This window comes from Diadema antillarum, unplaced genomic scaffold, assembly GCF_040938485.1.
Source record: "Diadema antillarum isolate AM-2024a unplaced genomic scaffold, OU_Dant_1.0 scf00000201, whole genome shotgun sequence".
Taxonomy (NCBI): domain Eukaryota; kingdom Metazoa; phylum Echinodermata; class Echinoidea; order Diadematoida; family Diadematidae; genus Diadema; species Diadema antillarum.
Genome location: NW_027271090.1, coordinates 2,373,721 through 2,399,080, shown reverse-complemented (window position 1 = coordinate 2,399,080; position 25,360 = coordinate 2,373,721). Strand labels below are relative to the sequence as shown.

The following is a 25,360-nucleotide window of genomic DNA, read 5'->3' as shown; positions in this document are numbered from 1 at the left end:
TCACTTTTCATTTTCCTTATTCAGGTTTGGGTAGAGGTCTGCCGTGGCCCCTGTTGATTCTGCTCTGCCAGAAAATTCCCTCTGGCTCCTGGAGTGGAGACTAGCGATTCTGGTCTTCCACAGCGACAGCAGTGACTCGGGAGATCCTGTGAAAAGGGATGACAAATGCAAAGACAAAATGAAACATCAAATAAGAAGAAAGCAAGAAAAAGGTAAAGTGTGTCTCCATGGAATTAGCCATGATAGAGATTATCAAAAGACAGGACGAGACAACACAAATAAAACTGAAAACTTCACACAGAAACGACAAAAAAAGAGCAAAACATCTAAATGTGACCTTGCATCACAAAACCATCAAAAAGTCGTCAGACTTGGATTTTTATCTACAGGCAAATTAAATTCTGCAACAGCAGCTTCTATGTTTTCAAATAATGTTTACTGGTAACAATACAAACAAACTTTCTGCACTAATGTAAATAATGGGAAGAAAGTACACATTCTGGAAGAGGTGTTCACTGAGAAAAGAGGCTATGAAGTTTAGGGTCTATTCGATTCAGCAATCGCAACCTGTATTATTTCAGCTTGTTAAACACTAAGTAAAAGTCAATTACGATGGGAAACCAAAATTCACACAAAATTAAATACATTAATCTATTCAAACATTTGTTTGTGTAAACTTGACAGAATAAAAAATAATAGTATATTATATTACTGTTCACTTACTTATTCTTTTTATTATTAAAGGGAATGCAAACCCAAAGAGCAATGTGGATTGAGTAAAAGCATCAACATTAGTAAAACACTTCAGTAAAAGTTTGAGGAATATCGGACAATCGATGCAAAAGTTATGAATTTTTAAAGTTTTGGTGTTGGAACCGCGGGATGAGGAGACTACTAGAGGTTATGACGTATGAGTGGACAACAATATAAAGAAAATATAAATTAAAGGAATTCCACAAAAATTCACATTTCTAGCAAAATGAAAGAGTACTTGACTAACCGCTTTCAGAAAGCAGGGGGAATAAGTCCTACCACTAACATATGTCAGTATCAAGTTGATGAAATGTGTAATTTTCATGAAAAATTAATTTTTATTGAATTCCCTTTATATTTTCTTTATATCGTAGTCCAATCATACATCATAACCTCTAGTAATCTCCTTACCCAGCAGTTCCAACACCAAAACTTTAAAAAATCATAACTTTTGCATCGATTGCCCAATTTTCCTCAAACGTTCACTGATGTGTTCTACTGATGTTACTGCTTTCACTCAATCCACATTGCTCTTTGGGTTTGCATTCCCTTTAAGGCATATAACATACATCAACTAACATGTATCGGAAGCAAAAATTGTCTGTTTGCGATTGGATTTTTGTGCTTTCTCTGTACAAGCAGGTCATATGCCTGGTTCCAGCTGAAACCTTTTCAAATTAAAGACATACCGTAAATAACAGTGAATTAACTGCACTTTTTCCCGCTGAAACGGGTCAAAATTCAGGGTGTGGTTTATGCACCATTACAGCCAATATAGTGTGCAGATGACGTTCACTCAAAAGTGTACAATCTACCATTCTCAGCTTGCTTGTGGATTGTTAGGGTAGTTGAATGTTCAAATAATGATACATTAGAGACATTTTAATCATAGGAAATTTAATGGCGCATCGCAGAATTGATGTCAGCAAATGCAGCTTGGAAAATTCATGATGGCAAGCCATTCTGTCTACATGTAGGTAGAGTTTACGGACGAAACATTGCACCAGTGGCATCGATATTCTTTCATACTCGCTACCATATAGAGCCTTATCTCATATAATGACTGTATGTCGCTTATGCATCACTACCAGGTACATATATCTCTTTGTTCAAATGTTTTTGGGTTCCGTGGGGACAAAGTCAAGTATTTTGGCAGTAAAAGTAGCTGTAGCAGAAGAAACTTTTTCGCTAGGCAGTCTACTGTTTCTTTCCTTTTCTTTTTTAAGGCACAAAAATCAATACATTCTCCCCCAAACATTTCACTCAATTCAACCAACATGTCAGCAGTATCTCTGTCCATTGCATGGCAGTATACGCACTCGCTGGCGGGCTGTCATTTTTTTCCCCTTCGGTGGCCGCAAAAAAAAAAGAAAGTGCAGTTAACTCACCATTATTTAATGGTAGCAGATACTGCACTGAACTTTAAAACATTTGTTTGTGTAAATTTGACTGGACAGAAATAAAGGTAATAGCAGGTTATATCAGGTCATACAAGGTTGTATTATTGTTCACTTATCATTTCTTTTTATTCAATGTTTGTCATCCAACACATACAATGTATGTGAAGCAGAAAATATCCGTTTGTTTTTGTGTAATTGGGATTCTAGTGCTTCCTCTGTACGTCATATGTCTCATTGTAGCTGAAACCTTATCAAATTGAGGACATGGTATATACTGCTTCCTAGATAAAATGGCAGTCATTATTTAAAGGGTACAAGGAACGGTACATTTGATAACATTGGCTTGGCTCAGAATCTAACTTTACTCTGATTTGTTAACCCATTGAAGACAGACTGACATTCCTATAATGTGTATTTCCCATTTACTCCAGCCCGCGAATACTCGGGACTAGTCTTCAACGGGTTAACACTCCCAGGAAACAAGTGGGACCTACAGCTACAGTGCTTCCCTACCCAGAAATGCTACAGGAAACACGGTTGTATTATAAACTGGAATTCTTGCAATCTGATTGGTCCACTGCCACGTAATCATATCTCATCCGCAATGTGTATATTTTCCTTTCAGCCACGCCATTATTGCATAACCATGCATCAGGTAACTACTGGGCATATGATTTTTCCATGCATTCAGGAAACTATAGTCAGTGCAAAGTTTAGCCATATTTTGTCAGGAATTTTGAGCCATTTTATAACACAGAAGACTCATAGAGATACATATAATTCTTTCTTTGTGGGTCTGTAGGAATTGCGCACTCACAGTATCCCTGAAATATCAAAACCTACTCGGCGATGCCCCACGGGTTCATACAATTCGGAGGTACAATGATACCTTGAGTATTCTATTTCTACCAACCCACACAAACCTGTAGGTCATTTGTACAGTGTATATTACTTAAATTCACATTCTTTGTGCCAGGACATTGATTTGGATCATGCTACCCATTGGTATGCCTTTGGTGATGACTACATCCTCATATAGGGCCTACGGTCATCATAATCAATATAATATGGCACGTGTGTGAGTTTGCCATGCATCATGACGGCCTGTTTTCACACACATTCCATGCCAAATGTCTGCCAAAAAGAAGTGTGGACGAAACTGGCTGGGCTTAAAGAGGAAATCCAGTCCAAATTGGTGTAAGTTAGTCTGATAAAAAACAGTAAAATCTTGCGAGTTCAGTGGTAAAAATGTGACTGAAATCAGATGAAAATAAGGAAGTTATGACATTTTGAAGATTTGCTAATTTCTGCAAAACAGTTCTTGTACAGTAAATATGAATATGCAAATGAGTGAGGTAACCATGTCAATTTTCCATTAATCATGTTCAAAACAAAAAAAAATTGTGAAAATTCAATGCTTCTGTCATTGTAGTGTGAAATATGACGTTATTCCTGGTTGAATAACTTCAGAATAGTGATCAGTTAGATATACAAGGATTTGAGCCTCAGGCATACTTGTGGTTTGAATGAAAAAATGGAAATTTCACAATTTTATGTACAAACTATAATGGTAAGTTGTGAGGGGATGACATGCTCACTATGCCATTTGCATATTCATATCGACTGTTCAAGAACTGTTTCCGAGTCTACAAGAGTAATCCAGCCCAAGAAATAGTTCAAAAGTGTGAGTTCATACAAGTTGTACTTGATAAAAAACATTTGGAAACCAAAAATATAAATTTTTATTATACAACACCTAAAAAAAATGTAGCTATTTGATTAGTCAATTGCCTATCACATGACACCTAAAAGTTCCATTGTGCGCTGTGGCTGTCAGCCATGCAATTTTGTTTGAGCAAACAAAGAGGATATTTTTGTCATTCATTTTTGTAAACAACTTTAAAGAGATTGGTTTAGCGTATGTACGTACACCGTGACTGTGACTGTGCAGCTACTCATTCATCTTTTACGCATAATGGTTGTCATTTCTTTGCTAGATTCAAGAATCTGTGTGGGCCACATCTGTTGACGTTTGAGGTGTTGGTGAAAGAGGAGGCGCACTATTCAACTCCGCTTCGCCTCGTTGAATAGAGCGCCTCTATCTTTCACCTCGTGCAAAATCTTGTACCATCGCACTCATGACCATTCACTATTTGTATACCATCATTACTGTGCTGATAATGTCATCCTCACCTTTGGCCTTTCCTATTGCATCTCCAACGTTCATCTTCTGCTTCTTGACTGGTGGCGGATCCAGTGGGTTTCGTGACAAAAGCCCTCCACCATTGGATTCAACCACAGCTACTGTTGGAGTCCTGTAGATCACATTGAATGACTGGCACAAATAATATACATGCAGATATATAGCTTTCACAGTACACTTCAAAACTTGACTTTTTATTTATTGTTAAGTGTTATATGGTTCCCCTATATTCCCCTTATTTTGTTTGGTAGTTTCTTTCTGCAAGGTCCTATGGGGAACACGCCATTCTCATGAAATGTGTTTTTACTGTGATTCAATACAGAAACATTGAACTGCCTTTAGTGTCTTTCTGCAGGGCCTTTTGGGAGACAAACCATTCTAATTACATGTGATTTTGCTGTGAATCTATACACAAACATTTAATTGTATTTATTCTCCTTCCATGGAAAATAGTATGCAGTTAATGACTGAATGTAGAGTAGATTAATTACGTGTGTAAAGTTAGTTAAGGATTTGATCTTGACCTGTCACCTTTGACCTTGAGCTCATGCACCTATAAGTTGATAGGGGCAGCTTTGTCTACTCACACATTATATACATATGCCAAGTTTTCTTTGGATACCTCAAACGGTTCTTAAGTTAATATTACCATTGTCCACAAAATCAATTACGGACGGAAATACGGATGTACAGACGGATGGACGGACAGTTGGGCAACCTGAAAAAAATAATGCCTTCAGTGACACTTTGTGGCAATGGAATAAAAATAGATTTTAAAGCCTAACTTCTGACCTTGTTTACGCTTTCTGATCCCAGCGTCAGGAAGCCTTAGGCCATGGCATTATGATTTCCTCTCCTCATATTTCTTAAGAAGTTTTTTGGAAGACTTCTATGCATCCTACATGACTTTGTATGGCTTCAGCCACACCCAATTTGTCCATTTCTAGAAACAGTCCCATCCTGTCAACAACTTTGTGACATGGGTTTTGAAGGTTTCATGTATCAGCAGTCGAAAAAACAGATTCGCTTTGTTGTTGCACTCTGTCTGTATGTCAATGAATTTCCTGTTGAGAAAACACATGCCATGTGGTTCTTTGGTGTAGAAACCAGCAAAGTACTGCCAAGGCAAGGCAGCCACTTATCATACCTCACAGAGTATAATCTCGTCAAGGGGTACATCAGATTGGCTACTCCAAACTATAGGCCCTTTGAAAGAAGAAATTGAGTCTGCTTCCCCCCCCCCCCCCCAAAAAAAAAGAGAAAGAAAATAAAAATGTGACAATGACAACTTTGTCACTGTAAAACCAAAGCAACAAACTGTGACAAGGTGGAATTAGACATTGCCTGGACCAACAATTTGTGCTTGTTTTTATTCTTAATCTAAGATATTGCATGGACCGCAAAGCCAGGAGGGGGGACTGCAGCTCCCCTCTCCCCTCCCCCAACACATTTTAGGTTCGTTAGAAAAAAAAGGGGGAAGGGAAAAAAAAAATTTGAAAAAAAAAACCATAAAAAATCACAACATACATGAATTTCCTTTCCAAAGGAACCATTGACCTTCCCCACCCACCCCCACCCCCAAACGTTCCGTATTACCAGTTTTCAATTGTCAATTTTGGGGTATTGGAGCCGATGGCCTTTGTCGCGGCATGAAATTTTCAGGAATTGTCACTGGCATTCAATGCATACAGAGTAGACAAAAAAATACTTTCATGTGCATTTTCCTTTCGCGAATCTTGGCTCTTGCGAAAGTTGCAAAATTAAAATGCACAGGATAATTCCTGGTTTCACAGTAAACAGCTGGGGGGACTCACACTTCAGCCCTGACAACAGAGGGAGCCGTTTCCATTTTCTCCGGCTCCTGTCTCTCAGCCTTGGCACCGCCGCCTTTCTCGACTGACTTGCGCCCCCTGGGCGGGGACGAGTCGTCCGGTTTCCTGCAGGCCAGGAGGCACTCCAAGACCTCCTCGTGAGAGGGCGACGTCGTACTGGCAGCCCGGACGAAAGTCTCCAGCTCCGACCACATCTGCCGGTACTGCTCATCTCTGATGGAAGTTTGGGGTGAAAGCAGAAGACCAGCAGAATGCTTGGTGAAATTATCAAAACATAAAGAACTTAATGCCGGGATCACAGAGAGCTACTGGAGCTCTTCACTCTGTCTCTTAGAAAAACTTGAGAAAATTAAAAAGAATTTAAGGCACACAAAAAGAAAAAAAAACTTACTAAAAACATCTTTGTGCATCAACCTACAGCTTTTTTTTTTTTCAGCGAGTAATCAGAATCACAAAAATAAAAAAAAGAGAAAAAATGTTGCTGTGTTTTAAATGCAGCCATTCTTCTTCTATACACGGCTAGTAAAAGTGAGTGTATTAACCCACTGAGGACAAGTCCTGAGTATACTCGGGCAGGGGTCTATGGGAAATGCGTGCAGAGACTCCAACCCCAATCACCTTTTGATCTGGAGATTCTCCCGCCTGAAACCCCTAGCAAACGGGAGACTCCAAGTTGATGTGCGCAAAGCGCAAAGTTCCTAGGGTTCTAGATGTTCTCTGGTGCTATCTAAGGCTTATTTTTTCAACATACGGTAGCAATAAGTAAGAAATCCTTTCCACCGGGAGACACAGAGCCAGGGCAGGAGAAATCAAATCTCAAGCGGGAGAACGGCAGATTTTGCAAAAATGGGCTTTCGGCGGGAGATCTCCCGTCGAAAACGGGAGAGTTGGAGTCTCTGTGCATGTTGTAGCAAAATCAGTCTGTCCTCAAAGGGTTAATGGATAGAGTTATAACTTAAGAAGTATTCAATGTGCAGTATGTGTCATGGTGGAAGAACAAAGTTCTTGCTAGGGAGACTATAAAGAACAAACAACTTGATAAACCATTGATGATTCCATTGCAAACATTAACCCGTTGAGGACGAGTCCCAAGTATACTCGGGCAAGTGTCTATGGGAACCCTAGCAAAATCAGTCCGTCCTCAATGGGTTAACCATTTACACAATACACACCTGTATATATATATTTAAAAAAAAAATGAGCTACCACTTTCTGCTTAACTTTTGTGATGCAGTGATTGCCACTGGCCATAACCATTCTGGCTGACTGGAAAATTGGTGACTCATTTCAGCCTGAAGATTTACATCTCGGGAAGATATGTCACTCTGTGACAGGAAAATTTCTGTCTTGGATGTGATTTAATAATATTGTGAACGTGCATCACAAAACCAACAAAAAGTCACACCCCTTGATTTTACGTGAAGACTCAAAAAAGGTGAAATGGGCCAACCGAGTCAATCTTAAGTTTTTCATATTTTCTGAAAGAGCTATAGTTCTTTTTCTACATTATTCCTAAGTTTGGGATCATAAAATGAATGGGAAAGTGTGGTTTCAGCAGTTTTTCTACAACCCCCCCCCCTTTTTTTTTAGTGTGATTAGGTATGACTTAGAGGCCCCTTTTTATTTCTTGTAAATTCTTTGCACACTCTTCATTTTCAACTCTCATCACTTTTGAAAGGATAATGCTACTGCTCTGAAAGTTGGTGTTAATCATGGACAGAATGTATTGATAGAGCATGCTCAATTTCAATTTAATTTGATAATCCCTTCATTGTTGTTGCTCCTGTGGTTTACAGTACATCCTGTTTTTTTGTCTCTTTCATCGCACAGCATAAAGCGGCTTGGTAAAGATTAAGCGCTTGAATAGACCCTGTACTTCATGAGCCTCTTTTCTCAGTTCACACTTTTCCAAAGTGTGTGCTTTCTTTCCAATATTTAGATAGGTTAAACAGGAGAGTCCATTTGAATTGAGTTATACATCATTTTAAAGCTTAGAGTCTTCTCTTTCAGAATCTGCCCTTAACTCAAAATCCATGTCTGGCGACTTTTTGTTGGTTTTGTGATGCAGGGTCATGTATGAAAATCTTTCTGCCACAATTATAATTCTAATTCGCAAATCAGCAAACTTGCTCTCTGAATCCAGTCACCTTTTGGCACCCTTCCCCCTGGTTGTCACACTGGGCACCGGTAGGGCTTCGTTCTTGGTTTCCATGCCGACGAGGTAGAGAATGGCCTTCTTGCACTCCAGAACTTCATCTTCGCTGAGGAGTGGCTTGGCCAGGAGGGAGGGTAAAGGGTCTATATGCTGAAATCAAGGGGAGATGAATGTGAATGTGAACGTAACACATAAGAAAATTAGGTCCATTCCACATGTCAACAACATTATGAATGAAAGGTACTTACAGTCCAATCATTTCTATGTGACCCTGCACCTCAAAACAAACAAAAAGTCGCCAGACATGAATTTTTATTAAGACCATATTCTGAAAGAACAGACTTTAAGCTTTAAAATGATGTATAACTCAAATCAAATGGACTCTCCTAACCTATGTAAATATTGGAAAGAAAGCACAAACTCAGGAAAAGTATGAACTGAGAAAAGGGGCTCTGAAGTACAGTGTCTATTCAAGCGCTTAATCTTTACCAAACCGTGCTGGCTGTGCGATGAATGGGACAAAAAACAGGAAGTAAACCACTAGAGTAACAACAATGACGGGATTATCAGATTAAACTAAAATTAAGCATGCCTCATTAACACATTCTGTCCATGATTAATGCCAACTTTCAAAGCAGTAGCACTATCCTTTCAAAAGTTATTAGAGTTGAGAGTGAAGAGTGTGGACAAGATTTTTCAGAAATGAAAAAGGGATTCTAAAGACACACCTAATCACACTATTCTACCAAAAAAATGTTCGAGATAAACTGCTAAAAAAAAATACTTTCCTCTCTGTTTTATGATATCAAATTTTAGCATTATGTAAAAAAAGACCTGCTCTTTCAGACAATATGAAAAGTCATGTTCGGCTGGGTTGACCCATTTCACTTATTTTCAGTCCTCATGCAAAATCAGTGTGTGCGACTTTATGTTCTTTTTGAGGTGCACGGTCACATATATCCATATATTTATGCAGGTATATCATTCGTCCTGCATGGTATCTACTGTATAGAGCAACAATTTCTCTTATTAGGAGAAATACTTATCATTTTATTTTTCCCCAACATGAATGTCTTTCTAGAGCTTAATGGAGCAAAGAAGACTGAAGATCATTCTTGTTTTCCACTGGAGGGAAAAGGCTGAGAGTGGACAAGTCTTGCTAAAAGGAACACTCTAGCCTCTCTGAGAGATTTGACCTAATGCTTCCAAACTTCCTTTTGGCAGGTGAACATACATGTAAGCAATCTTTACATGTTTCATGATGCTTTTGGATAGGGATATCAACAATTGAGAAAGCACAATTTCATTACGAGCACTATATGTGATCAACAACCTTGTGTAAATCTTGTCATCTGTACAGTGTGAAAGAAAAAAAAATGGAGGCTGAAAGCAAGTAGGAAGGGTTGTGAATCTTTTATTAGTGCAAACACGGCCTCTTTCTGGGTGGTTACATGTTCTGTTTGTTACAAAGGAAACATCTTGTTGCATGCCTGAGAATCAATTTGGTTGGTTGTCCACATAATATGTTTGGAGGGTAATTGTCTCAGCATAGCTCCTGTTAAAGCATATCAGCACTGTCCATGCAAAACTAAAACATACAGTAGTTCTCAGAAGCCCTTAAAGTTCATCTTCCACCAGTTGGAATTTGTGTGCAAATATATCAAAAGGATCTACTTTGTTTCACTGAATAGCAATTTGCCTGGAAAACAAGTTGTTTTGGAGTATTTTGAGATCAAAACTGTAAAATGATTCCAATCACAGTAAACAACTTTAAATTCATGAAGCGCCCTCCCCATTCAGCAGTGCATTGGCAGAACATTCTAGTATGTGATGATCAAAACTAACCCTAGCAAGTAGAACTGTATTGCATGCAGCAGCTAACAAGCTGCTGCATGCTAATCACTCTCACACAATGGACACTGCTATGACCCGATATATAGAAATTGCTGTAATCAAATAAGATATAAAGGCTGTGTCACACCATTCCGGGTAAGCTACGCGGGCTTGTGGCGAGGAGGTAGTTTCCAGCACGTAGAAGATTTTCAGCGGGCGAGCAAGAATGTTTGCAATTTTCATTCATGCCTTGTCATACCGTACAGGGGAACTTCTGCGGCTTGACTTGCGGGGAAACAAATTTACTCCCCGGAGCTCTCCGCAGTTGGTCGCACCTGACAGTATCTAGCGCGTAGTTGCCCGGAGGTGCTCACGCAAGTCCGATTTAACCGCAGCCAAGTTTTTAGCATGACCAAAACTTTTTCAGGGTGAGTCGCGGGAATGCCCATAGAGGTCCACGCAGAACGCCAGTAGGAGACCCTCAGCGGCAGTACTTCCCAGGCAATTCCCACGCAGGTACTTCGCAGTCCCGTATGCAGCCAAGATAATGAAATTCTGTGAGATTTCAGCCATTCCATTAGAGGAATTCCTTCACTGAGTTGTCAGCCCCCACGCGACTGGTACAAAGGTCACACAGTATACTCGCAAGTATAACGCGTCCAGCAAGTAAGACACATGCGCTGACTCGCACAAATCCTTTTCCGCCCTCAGGAATGTCCAGTATGCTAGAAAATCCCTACATGTAACAAGTCCGAGTAGCTTGCCCGGAAAGGTGTGACAGGGCCTAAACACGGTTGCGGGTAAAAAAAATATGCGTAGGCACCTCGGGGCGACTACTTTTGAGATACATGCTAGGTACTGTCATGTGCGGATCATCTACGGGGACCTCCGGGTAGTCAAAATTGTTCTTTGCAAGTCGCACGCAAGGCTGGTGTGACACTGCCTTAAAGCATCATGTAGCAACTACAATCAGGACTACGCCTTGCCTTTAAAAACAATTTCTTTTCATTGCTTCCCATTCTCTCTTCCTATTCAAAAAAAAAAAAAAACTAAAAAGAAAAACAAAGATTCCACTCATATGCAGATGCAAGCATGCAATGGTCACTTCACTTACCGAGGACATATTGAATATGATGGTGTCACTGATGACCAGCGGCCAGTGTCTGGTCATTCTCTCCAGCTGTGCTTTGGCTGTTGGAGACAAACAAACAAACAAACAAACACAAATACACACACACAAATATAAACTGTGTATTTAAAGTTGTTATTTTCGCAAGGGTTTAATTTTCATGAATTTCATGGACCGCAAATTTAGCAGCACATGGAATATGTGACCGTGCATCACAAAACGAACAAAAAGTCGCACCCCTTGATTTTATGTGAGGACTCAAAAAAAGTGAAATGGGTCAGCCAAGTCAATCTTGAGTTTTTCATATTTTCTGAAAGAGCTATCCTTCTTCTACATCATTCTTAAGTTTGGGATCTTAACATGAATGGGAAAGTGTGTTTTCACCAGTTTTTCTGCAACCCATTTGGGGGGAGAATAGAATGACCAAGAAATGAAAAGGGGACTCTAAGATTTACCTGGGGGCGTTTCATCAACGAGTTCGTTGGAGGTTTTCACCGACAAATTTGCTATCAGCCAATCAGACGTAAGGATTTCAGTAGCTTTTAACAGTTGTCGGTGTAAATCACCGACAAAAAGTTTCATGAAACACCCCCCCAGGGGGGTGTTTCATGAACCCATGTACAACGTGTAGTGCCCTGTGAAGTGTACAGAACAATATCCTTTGATATAAACCCCAAAAACAGAGTTGCCCCGAAATAGAGTTGCTTGAAATTGAAAAGCTATATTCGTAGCAACAGCTCCGCAAACTCTGAATAAATCTGTACACTCTGGTCAGTACATACTATTAAGGGCAAACTCTACATATATATATCCATCCACCTTGGTTACGAAACATAAATGTCAACTGCTCAGAAGTCCTATGTTCTTGGTAAAGAAAGACAAAACTACACAAGAAAAAAATGAAAACACCTATGTCGTTGATGAAATTGGTATGAGCAGAAACAATGTCCTTGATATACATATCAGATGGTATATAGGGCATGATATCCCCCCAAAAAAGGTATTTTTCATTAATAGGTAATGACTGACATTTCACAAAGTAAGAAATTAACAAGGATGATGTAGAGTTTTTGTTTTTATGTGTTGTTTGAGAGGAGTATTTCAAGTCACTTGATTTAGACCGCTATTTTGGGATGCATAAGAGTTTGTTTGCAAAAACCGATAAGTCCATATTTGCCAAATGGAGATATTTGCGATTAAAGGTCAAGAAAAATAAAGAGAATAATAAGAAAATTTTTGCTTCTTTTGACCACAACTTCAAAAATGTCCCTTTATATGTAGTGACCAATATATCATTTCAAAGGTATCATTTTGTACTTTATGACAGAGACCGTACTTAAAAATCTTCAAAAATGGACTTCAAACTCTTCATATATTGGCATCATTTTTGATGACATACAACATATAGTTTCGGGAAACTTGCTTTTGTATGGGTTCTTGCCATTAAACATTAAATTATCATTTTTGTTGTTGTTGGTGTTTCACTACAGTCATCCGATATACATATCTGTCTAAATTGTAAAAATATGGTGAGTACTGGGGGGAAAAAAGTCTTATTCCGTTTTGAAGACACACACTAATACAACTTACTAATTGCTAAAATCTAGTCTGCCAACCAAAGGTTTCTTTTCTTTATTTCAATCAGGATATCTCACATGTTCTGATTATGGTTTGAATAAAAAGTTGATACAGTAGTTGTTTTCAGTCACATGTCACATCGGCGATGCCCGCACCGAAACTTTAAAAATTCATAACTTTTGAATCGACAGTCCCATTTTTCTCAAACTTTCACTGATGTGTTCTACTAATATCGCTGCATTCACTAAACCTAAATGTATATTTGGGTTACATTCCCCTCCAATCAATCATAATCATCACAGGTAAATCTCATTTTTCAACATTCCTGACTCCTACCTCTCTCAATCGGCAACTCTGCCTCACTGTTGGCCTCAGGCTGGCAGGGGGCCAGCCGGTTCTCCTTCATGAACTCGCCGAAGTCGTTGATGCGGTAGTTGGTGACGCGCCCACCACACCCCTCGCTGATGGAGGGTGGGTCTTCCAGCGGGGAGCGGGTGGTGGACAGGACATGGAGGAAGATCTCGCCCCCGTGGCTGGCCAGCATGTGGGACAGACACTTGGTGCTCTGCTTGCGCGGCTGTTCCAGCATGACCTGGCGACCGTTGAGCAGGAAGTTGGTCAGGCAGAGCGAGGGCCGGCTGTTCACCTGACAGAGAGTCCAATGCAAAATCTGCAATCAGCGTCAGTTGCTCTATTCCAGCAACAAGTGTCCTTGTGAATTCAATTTTACAAAGTTCAGAAAATTATTCCTTAAATCAGGGGTATGAGAGTATTTAAAGAATGAAAACAAAATCCGAAACTTCTGCTATAAAAGTCTGAAGTGCAATAAACTGTGAACATTTCAATCCAAATGAATTGCCCAAAAGTCTGAAAAATGGGTTCTGGGCTGAGTGAAAAATCTGAAATCAGACTGAACTCTGAATTCTCTCATCCCTGCTACATGTACAGGAGAGAATTCACTTGGAACCCTGACACTAAGACAGGATTGGTAATGAAGACTGGTTGTCATTAATACAACACTTCAAATATATTTTGATTGATTTGAGTGTTCAGGGAAGTATCCAAAACAAAGTCTCAAAATAAATTCTAGTCATATGCTTTGTCAAACTGTTGGAGACAAGTTGGCTTTGTCTGGACAAATATGAGTACAGGTCTACAATGTCACTCCCTTTCTGCACTGATTTCACAAATTCCATACAAAGACAGAGCCGTCTTGGAACACCTTAATTTTAATATCTGATTGTGTCACACTTACAATGTATTACTAAACAGTCACTTGATACATTTTGCCTTATTCTACAAAGAATGACCACAGGTCTTTAGAATTCCTTGGAGAGTTTGGGAATGCCCCCCCCCCCCCCCCCAAAAAAAAAAAGAAAAAGAAAGAAATGCAGCCCTATAGTTTCAGCAAATCACTCTGGGAGTGACTAATAGTGTGTCAGGAAAAGCACTTATCCATCAGTGGTTTGGTTCTGTCAAAATACGCCTTTAGCAGAATAGGATTAACGCATTTATCCCTTACTGTGCTTTGTTCACTAATTGGCAGGCACACTGGAGAGCTTCCTTTGACGCCTGGCATATACAATTTGTATGTTTGATAACTTATTGCATTTGTTGGTTGACTCTTACTCTCATTTTGTTGCCTCTTCTTGGTACACAAGGTTAGGGCTCACTGCTTGCTCAGCCCCCCCCCCCCCCCCCTCTTGCTGTTGCTCTTTCACTCTTTTCCTTTCTTTATCCCTCTGTTGTTCCTCATCTTGTTTGATGTTGCCTCCCTTTTCATTATTATCCTTCAAAGGTTGCCCCCATGGTCCTCCAGATCTGACCCTCCTCTGCCTTTTGTCTGTGCTACCTCCTTAATCCCCCTCCCTTTACCTGTTGGGCTCCTTACCTGTGACCTCCAACCCTCCCCTTTTGTTTCCTTTGTTCTGTGTCCCTAGCCCTCCCCTTATTGTTCTTGTTATGTGTAGTCCTTATATGTGACTGCTGTCCATGTCTGTTTGTCATTTTGCCTCTGACAAAGATTCTGCTAGGATCAAAAGTTCAGGCCCCTTTTGACTCCACCTGGTGCAGGTGTCTGGAATCCAATTGTCAGTCAATAGAGGCTAACTGTACCTAGTCCCTCTGATCCCTATTGTGCCCCACCATGGCCTTCCTGTGGAATTAAGGCACACTGCTTCACCTGAGTGGGCTTGCTATTAACTCTTTATGTGCCACGTTCGCACGTCCGACTCAGTCGACAGCGTGCCAACTTCGCATACTGTTAAATGAGAAATGTTTGCGTGCATTTTAATTTCGCGAATTTCGCGAGCGCCAAGATTTGCGAAATTAAAATGCACGCGAAATTTCTTATCTACACTATATGCATTGAACGCAAGAGGCAATTCGCGAAAATTTCTTGCCACAAAAAAGGCCGTCGGCTCCAATTCGCGAAAATTTCATGCCGCGAATATATCATGTTTTACAGTATTCTGCTCAAACCCACAAAGCCGCCCAAACCGATCGACAAATCGCCAAATGCTGCAGTACAATGAAAACTTTCCTCGCGCTTCCGTTCGTCTCATAGTAGTTTACATTCTATGTGGTGATTTATTATCAAGTGGTGTTTCCTACTGAATTTGCAGAAAATTCTAAGTTTCTGTCACTGTTATGTGTGCAAAAGTCCTGCCCTTACACTAATGTAGCTACTGGTCATTTGAAAGAAAAAAAAAAATCATTGATTTGTCATACAATTTACATAAAAGCAAAGCTTGGCATTTTCTCTACAACTTTGCTCACTACATGACCAACTTAAAAAAAATCCATGGAGGTTACACAGATATGAAAAACAGAATGTTTTCTCAAAGTATGACTATGTTGGTGTCTCAGAATAATGTGGCACACAGGGGGTTTCTACCATGGTACATAAAGAGTTAAAAAACTCTCCAACTAGGTCGAGTGTGGCTGGATTGCTGAATGCTGGTGACAAAGCTTGGTGAGTGCCAGGGGCACATAGGTTGAATCCTGATTTTCTTCTGAGATAGACTGTTGGCATGATGAGTACATTTTCATCGGCATACTGCAGTAATCTATCCAAACTCGACCTAGTTGTAGACTCAGCAAGCCCACTCCGTTGTACTAGTCGTGTGCCTCAGTCCAACAAAGAGGCCATGGTGACACAATAGGTATTAGAGGGATTAGGTAACCTGTATTCATTGACCAATTAGTTTCCAGACATCTGGGCCATTTGGCACATGTTATATTGTGCCAGCTGACCCCCCCCCCCCCAAAAAAAAAAAACCAACAACAACAACAACAACAACAACAACAACAACAACAACAACAACAACAAACCAGCAGCGTACAAGCACTGATACATACATACGTACAAAATAGATAAATGGATGGATAAATAGATGGATAGATAGACAGATAGATAGGTAAATACTGAAACAAACAAACAAAAAATAAATGAAATGAATTAATAAATGAATGAAAGAATAAATAAATAAATATATAAATAAATAATAAATAATAAATAAATGAATAAAAACACTACAGTTGAACCTCTCATATCCGGACAAGTCGGGACCGGGGCTCATCCGGATAAGGGATTTGGCCGGATACGGGAGACTCAATGCTTTATACATGTACATATACATACACATGTACTGATGTAGCCCATTGTAGTACCACATGTAGTAATGTGTATACTGCAACCTTTTCATTGTTACATTTGGGGATGTTTGGGGATGTTAAAATGTCTGAAGGTAAGCAATTTGGAAGGAAATTTGATGTAATGTATGTTAATCATGTTGGAAGTAATATGTAATTCATGTGTGTTTGTGTAGGAGTTCTCAAGGAGTTGGGAATCCCCCTTACCTCCCGTAATTATTTTTAAAAAAAATCACGGCGAGATTGCGTCCGTATAATAGAGAGATCCGGATAAAGGGAGGCCGGATAAGAGAGGTTCAACTGTATATAAATCAAATAGAATGAATGAATAAATCAGCATGACTACTCACATCTACTGTTGACACTCTGTGTGCAGCTGTACAGTACAGGATTTCTGAAGGGATGATAAATGATCAATCAAAACCATATTAGTACAAACATGACCAAATGGCATGTTTAGAATGGACATGTCTGACTGGAATATCAAGGGGTATATTGACACTCAGAATAAGTCAGTGAACATTACAGGCATAAAATTTAAACATTACTTTTATACTATTATGGGGCACTCAGGGGCAGGTTTCATTGTCACATGGGGGAGGGGGGGACACATGATACTGAAAAAACACAAACACATGAAATGTGACGACAAGCACAACAAAACTACACCAAGGAAATACGTGCATAGATCATTAAGAAAAGGATTTTACACTTTGTAATTACAGAAATACTAAGAAAAAAGATGAACCTTGCAATGCGCTCCATGCATAATAATACTACTACTACTACGATCATGACTAGGACTAGACTAGGACTACTACTATTACTATTTGTGCTACTACTATTGAGGTACATTGTACCTGTACTACTACTACTGATAATAATGGTACTATTACTTCTGAGCAGCTACTACTACTACTACTATTCACCATCATCATCATTACCATCATCATCATGAACAGTAACGCCAACAATAAACATACCTGAGTAATCAATAATTGCCAGCATATGATATGGGTTTGCTCATAGCAAATTGGCAACCTTCTTCAGTTCTTAAAATGCACTCACCTGAACTGGCTGCTCTTGGTTGGCACCACTTCAGCAGGACCTTGCTTCCGCCTTGCTTACCCCCGCCATCAGTGCCTCCTCCGCCCCCTCCTCCTCCTCCTCCGCCTCCTCCACCACCGCCCCCTCCACTCCCGCTGGCACCCGCCCCTGCCCCGCCCTTCCCCTCCCCTTCAGACTTGAGCTCCTGGGCGGCCACGATGTGCTCCATCTTGTGGATCTCCTCGTGGGCCTGTCGGTGGTGGAGAAGCTCTACGTCGTAGTTGGCTGAACTTCCCGCATTTTGCTCTTCCTGTTAATAGCGAGATCATTATTTTTTGTTTGGTTTGTTTATTCATTTAATTACTTGTGTAAATTGTTTTGTTTGTTTAAGTCCATTACCAAACAGGAGAAAAACCATGTTCATCGATGACGGAAAGAGAGAGAGGACAAAAAGATTTCCCAGGCACTTCTTATATTCACTCATGATGACACAGATATCTACAACGTTCCAATGTAGAATTGCCCTGGTCTTTTTGTTTGAATACTTGAAAGTTTGGCAGCCTAATCTTCTATCGGATTAATTTTTTGGATGTTTTTCTTTGCTCATCAGCCAAGGTGTGTGAAAGTCCAGTGAAGGTGACTATCAATAACTTGAACTTATGTACTATAAGAAATGCAAAAAACATTGTATTTCACTGGGTACTTATTTTCTGATGAGCTGTTTTGGAGTGTTTTGAGATCAAAAGTGTAGAACAATTTTGATTGTAGTACATGACTTTTATTCCAGAAGAGCCCTCCCCATTAACCCGGTATTCAGCATTGTGGGAACGTAGGGTATAATGTGATGATAGATTGTGCCCTTGGAATCGTATTTTCCACCAAACTGCATGTGATTCAATCTAGCGTGGAAGATCGATGGATATCGCTGTGGCCCAATTTGTCAATTACTGATAATCCATAATGAAAAATTACACAGCAACAATGATGGGGTAAACTCCGAGATTGTGGAATTCCAGCAAGCCTTTTTCGGCTGATATTTCACACTTTGTTGTTACCAAAGTGAAATCGTGCCATTACAGTGTTATTTCACACATATCCTATGCGTATAGTTCTGCAGGCATATGGGAACTATGTTTGGGCTTAAATTTTTTGTTTCTCCATTCCACTCAAACACACCATTGTGCACAAATCTGAAAGTAACTGGTTAGGGGGTGGGGGAGGGTTAGATGTAAGTAGGTTGCATCAGATTACTTACATGTAGACAATTTTGGAGACTAAGTTGGAAGAGTGTGGGAATTTCAACAGATCTCTTCACAACTTACCTTCATTGGTATACCAGTCACCGTTGTGACGACGAGGTCAAAATGATCCTGCACCAAATAAAAGAGTTTTGTTGCCAGGTGGCGGCCCGCTTTAGTCGTGGTCGCACGACACGCCAGACATGGGGAGGCGTCCCAGAGATCTCGGTTGGCATTCACCACGGGGGATTCGTCTACAGGGTGAGTATTCACGATCACCAACTCGCAGTGGTCGATGGCAAGGAGGCTGTGGGGAGTGTAGTGAAACTTGTAAGAAGGTCAGGTGAGAAAAAAAAATCTAAAATGCTCTATGGTAGATGGCGCTATTAACTCTTATAAACCCCCTGTGTGCCACATTATTGTGAGACAGGAACGTAGTCATGTTTTGGGAAAACAATTCTGTTTTTCAAATCTATGTACCAGTAATCTTTATTGATTTTAGTCACCCTTGACATATTGTGAGCAAAATTGTTGAGAAAATACCAAGCTTTGCCTTGATGTAAACTGCATGACAAATCTATTACTGTCTTTCTTTCTTGAATTTAGAACGTGTGACCGAGAGATGTTTTTCTCCCAACATCCACACCATGGTACTATCACATATCATGTGATATACTTTTTCGTTAGCACTTTTTACATACCCACAATTGGAATCAATAAAGGTATCACTCACGTGTCTCGGCCACACAAGTAGCTACATGTAGCAAGTTCTACATCCGTGCACATCCCACAATTATCGATACATCAGTATCACTTTTTATCATCTTAGATCTAACATTAGTCTCATTCTTTGGACTGCTGTGGACCGCAGCTGTACCATCTGTGTTGTAATATTCAGTACCATTATACAATGCTGTACACTGGCATTGGTCCAACGGTAAAAAAATCAATGTCGGACCTGTTAGTTTTTCAGGAATGGACCAGTAAAACATGGAAAAACTGGGTATCTACTGGTCTGACCTGTCTGTCGGACCAGTAGAAAAAATGGGTTAGTGTGTAGCCCTGCATTATGAAATAAAAATCTGCTTGGCTGATGGAATACATTTCTATAAAATCTCAAGTTTGTCAATCGATGTGGGATACATATATTAAAAGCAAATAATCATGCTTATTTCTTGGGCAATGGATACAATCTAACATCACCCTCACAGTCAATGATTATTTGCTTAATACACTATTCATTGTTAGTATTTGATACAGCAAAGTAAATAACATTTTTCACTGAGCCTTTTGCAGTTCATATTCAACTGCTTGTTTTGGTTTGTTGAATTTCACAAAGCCTCCTTACTGCTATAAATATCAATGATTATGAAAATGGCATTTTGTTGTGAAGAATATTACGGCTTCTCTTTCCGTCTCAAAATGCCAAATTGTTGGTTAAATTTCTGGTTGATTTTCTGCAGATTAAATGAAGTGAAACTAATTCCAGGTAATATTTCATCAATGTAAAATATGCATTAAAATTAAAAGTTGCCAATTCAAGGATGATAACATGAATATATTTATGCAGCAAAATTTTCTTCTCAAGGACTTGATGGATTTTGAAGGATGGTGTTAAAGGGATGTTATAGTTTTGGTTGAGATGGAGTTTCCAGTTTCCAACTTTTTTTTTTTTTTTTTTTTGGTGAGATAATGAGAAATCTCCTATGAAAGAGCATGCAAGTCTAAGAGGAATTCAAAGTTTATTTGATGAACATTGGTTTTGAAATGGCTGAGATATCCAAAACAGAGCAATCCTAATGAAAGGTGGGGCCCACCTTTTATTAGGATAGTTTTGTTTTACTTTGTTTTTGGATGTCTCTGCTATTCGAAAACTGATTTTTATCAAATAAACATTGAATTCCTCATAGCACTGTATACTCTCTAGTATTTTATAAGCAGTTTCTAATTATAGCGCAAAAAATTTAAAATCTGAATCCGCATCTAAGCCAAAATTATACCATCCATTTAAAGTGTTGATCGAGGAGGAGTTGATTTTGCTATACCAAACGTTTCCCGTAGACATATGCCCAAGTATACTCTGGACTAGTCTTCAACGGGTTAACACTCACTCTTCAGAGCCCGAGACCACTTTGTTCTGATGTTGGATGGTGTCCCTCACAAAGTCAACCAGCTGATCCATCTGCCTCTTTCTGTAAAAGGGAATAGGCAGCATAAATTACCTGGTTTTAATTTCATGAGGTATAACAGGTGGCAGCTACTTTCAAGGCTTCTGTCCGGTTTGTTTGAATATGGTAAGAGATTATTATCAGAACATAACAAAAACATGTGTTATGGTTATATTCACATATAAATAACTGTGTATAATCATATTAAGCATGTCATTTATTATATTATATCATATCATTACATCAGGCATAGGAATAATGCACTTGAGGTACATTGTATATTCTCTCTTCCAGCAAATCAAAACCTCCAAACCGTTTGGCTTTCAAGAACATACTATTACTGGCTGGCGCATACTTTACTACAAACTGCAACCTTCTACACGACATTAAGCTAAAAAACTCTCTACTGTCAAGGAATATCTTCTCAGATAAAATATGCCTAATGCAAGACAGCAGTTTAGGGGAAAAAAGGTTTCTTTTGAGAGGAAACAAAAGAAAATACATAATTTACATTTTCAACATCATAGAGGCAGAACAAAACATGTAAATGTGGAGGCTATTTCTAGATGCTTGTTGGATGTGTGACATTCATCAACTTGGTCACTTTGTTGCTGTGCCTGGTCTGACTTAAATTTGGCTTCTATTCTCGGTATCACCAAAGAGCTCTGTAACAGATGCACCCTGGGATTCCTTGGTGCCATTATCGCTTCGGATGTCTCACGCACATCACAGTTCCTACACAATTCAATGGAGTTATTTGGCTGCTTTTCCATTGTCACTCTTTTTTTCTTCAATAGCTATAATTCGGCTTTAAAAAGGTTGAAAGCTTCTAAATTTTACCAATTTATGGTCACTAGAATCATGGTTCTCTACTGCAGGGCTTCAGTGTGCTGGTCATATGATGGAAAGCGAAGAAAACGAAAAATACCCCTGGATAAAGACAGAACATGACCTGAGTGCATATATGCAGCCAAAACCAGGGCAAGTTTGTGCCCTGAGCTATCCCATAATGCAACTAAAATGCTGCTCTGCACATGACACTTAGGTATTGGCGATACCAAGAATTTCACCTGAACTGCTTGTTGAAATGAATACATATGTTACTGCATACATCTACACATGCTTCTTGGAGTATTATCTTTCCTATACTTACTCCTGGAGTGAAGTGATGCAGATAATCCGTCCCCTGTTGTTGCCATAGTAACTGTCTCCAGTGGAGAGATCCTGCTGTATGTCCGTCTTCTCACAAAGCATCTCCACAGCACCCTCCAGGCCATTGGTTATATTGGATTCTTCTGAGCTTTCGTCAGTTGAAGGTGCACCAAGTTGGGCCAATGCAGTCATCATCTGTAATACACAGACAGATAATAATTGCAGTTAACACGTGACTTACTGTCAGCTAACGCTTTCATAACCAGACTGAAACTCTCGTGTACAATACCAAGGCATTCAGGAGGATTGGTAATGAAAAGGTTAGTCAACAGAAATCCACACCATAACACTATGATTTTGCTTCAGAAATCTCACCATTTGATCTGGGCATAGACAACATTATCTTTTGTATTGAACAAGCAGTTTTGTCTTTTTTTCTCTATGACTGCTTACCACTTCAAGCATGCATACCAAAGGCATTCAGGAGGATTGGTAATGGAAAAGTTAGTCAACAGAAATCCACACCATAACACTATGATTTTGCTTCAGAAATCTCACCATTTGATCTGGGCATAGACAACATTATCTTTTGTATTGAACAAGCAGTTTTGTCTTTTTTTCTCTATGACTGCTTACTACTTTAAGCATGCAAGTTTAGAGGATATCGTGGCATCATGCATGTCAGTGATGAGGTTGATTCTTTCATACACTTTAAAGGGATAAGTCAATTTTTAAATTCCTTTTGCACATAATGCCATAATGACCAGTCACAGTCAAGAGGTCAAGAAAAATAAACCTCTTTAAATCAAGTTTTGTTTGTTGGATAAAATGTTAGTTGATTTACTAGTAATTCCAAACTTGGCTTTACCAATAAGACCCTGCACCACAAAACCAACAAAAAGTTGCCAGACATGGATTTTTAGTAATGATGTATAACTCAATTCAAATGGACTAACCTCCTAACCTATCCTAATATTGGAAAGAAAGCGCTCACTCCGGATTAGTGTGAACTGAGAAAAGAGGCTCTGAAGTAAAGGGTCTATTCAAGCATTAAGTCTTAACCAAGCCATCCTAGCTGTGTGATGGATTGGACAAAAGACAGGATGTATTAAGACCACTGGAGAAACAACAATGAAGGGATTATGGTTTATTAACACATTCTGTCCGTGATTAATGCCAACTTTCAAAGCAGAAGCATCATCCTTTCTAAAGTTATTAGAGTTGAAAGTGAAGAGTATGTACAGTGTTTTTAAAAAAAAAATTAAAAAGTGGACTTTATAAGACAAACCTAATCACACTAACATCAAACAATAAAATTGTCATAGAAAAATAGCATAATGAAGAAGACATGTATGCTATTTCAGAAAATATGAAAAACACAAGATTGGCTAGGTTGACCCATTTCATCTAGTTTAAGTCCTCACACAAAATCAGTGCGTGTGCGACTTTGTGTTGGTTTTGTGATGCACGGTCACATGCGGAGACATACTCACATGAGCTGTATTCTGCTCCTCACCCCTCCAGCCATTGATAACATGTCCTTGTGAATCACTGGCGATCAGGCATATCTGAATAGGGAATACATGTAGGCATTACCAATACATAATAATAAAGTGTGAGTTCAACAAATAGCAATCAAAACAAAGGAAAATCATAAAAGAAGTAGCAACACTCAGAAGACTCACTGATTTTATAGCAAAAATGTATTCAAGATGTGTATAACATAAACACCAAAATTTGTATAATGCCCCATGGAGAGATTGTTTAAAATTTCATGTCTTGATTTGATGATAAGAAAATATTTCATACTGGTAGACATGTATTTATCAAAATCATTACAATCACTATCACTGCTATCAATCAATGTGATTATCTTATCACTTTATCCTGATGTAGGGAGTCAAAAGGGACCGGAGCTTTTGATCCTAGCCAAATCTTTGTCAGAGGCAAATGACAAACATGTAGGAAAAGCAATCACATACATGTGTATGGACTACACACAACAATTCAGTCTGAGAAGGGCTAGGGACACAGAACAATGAAAAGAAAAGGGTGGGTTAGAAGTCAACGGCAGGGAGCCACACAGTTAAAGGGAGGGGGATTAAAGCAAGGGGGTGAACAGACAAAACTAAAGGCAGAGGTGGCCCAGTGATGATCACAAGGATCATTAGGGGCAACCTCTGTGGAGGATAAAGATGAATAGGGAGGCAAAATCAAACAAGATAAGGAACAATGCAAGGCTAAAGAATAAGAGTGAAACACAATGAGTGAAGGGGAGGAAGGATGAACAAGCATCAAGCTCTATACTTGGTGTACAAAGATGTGGCAACAACAACAACAACAACAACAAAAATGAAAGTGAGAGGCAACCAACACAACCAACAAAGTTATAATCAGGTGTGAGTTTCTTCAAATCGTCTCCCTCTACGAATAAAATTTGTTAAGATCGCAACTGCTGATCTGTAATTAACAACCGGGGGGTTGTTTCATCAATTTAGTCAGCGCTGACAAGTTGTTAGTCACTGTCAGTCACTGACAATTTCAGCAAAATCCTTGGTTTTGATTGACTGAGATGCTCTGGTCACTGACTTACAGTGTACCATGGTGATTGTCAGAGACTGACAACTTGTCAGCGCTAACTAACTCGATGAAACACCCCCCTGAACCTTCACCCCTCTGAATAATATCTTTCTTTCATCAAAGTTATAATCGTTATGTCTCGAGGTGATACACATGCATTGAGTGTTTGAATTGAGCTTACGTATCTCCTCTGTGGGAAGATATCATAGACGACCCTGCAGTACTCCATGATGGCCTCTATGGAGCACGTCCACAGGGACTTGCAGAGCGGAGCGAGAGGGATGATGCCGGGGGTACGAGACTTGCTGACCAGGTCAAACTCAAAGAGCTGGCTGCAGGACTCCGCAAAGAGGTGACTGTGGTCAATCACAAACACTGTCTTCATGCTCTCTGGGAACGCCATGTTCTTTGATGAGAGCAGTCAGTCCTCGGTCTTAGACAATGTTGTTACAAACCAAGAGTATAAAGTGCATCAATCCTGAACAGGCATACAAAGAAGAAAAAATCAAGATGTTTTTCCATGAAGCATACAAAATGTACCAGGTACCTTGTATTTCTAAGACTAAAGAGGCCCAGATTCAAGTACTGTAGTGTAGATAGCCTAGATGTGCATGTATCATGAATGTTACATTATCAAA

At 39.5% G+C, this 25,360-nt stretch overlaps 1 protein-coding gene across 1 annotated transcript; it reads right to left on the bottom strand.

Annotated features, from left to right (window-relative positions):
- LOC139723863 (integrator complex subunit 13-like) lies at positions 1-25,202 on the bottom strand. Its single transcript, XM_071635069.1, has 13 exons — positions 24,904-25,202; positions 23,636-23,710; positions 22,144-22,337; positions 20,934-21,014; positions 18,907-19,129; positions 17,606-17,894; positions 16,888-16,931; positions 13,220-13,529; positions 11,291-11,367; positions 8,336-8,493; positions 6,171-6,401; positions 4,347-4,468; positions 1-146 (listed from the first exon to the last, which is right to left on the bottom strand). Exons 1-13 carry the CDS (start codon positions 25,123-25,125, stop codon positions 1-3), a joined length of 2,172 nt encoding a protein of 723 aa, XP_071491170.1. The 5' UTR covers positions 25,126-25,202.
- Between the last annotated feature and the right edge of the window lie 158 nt (positions 25,203-25,360).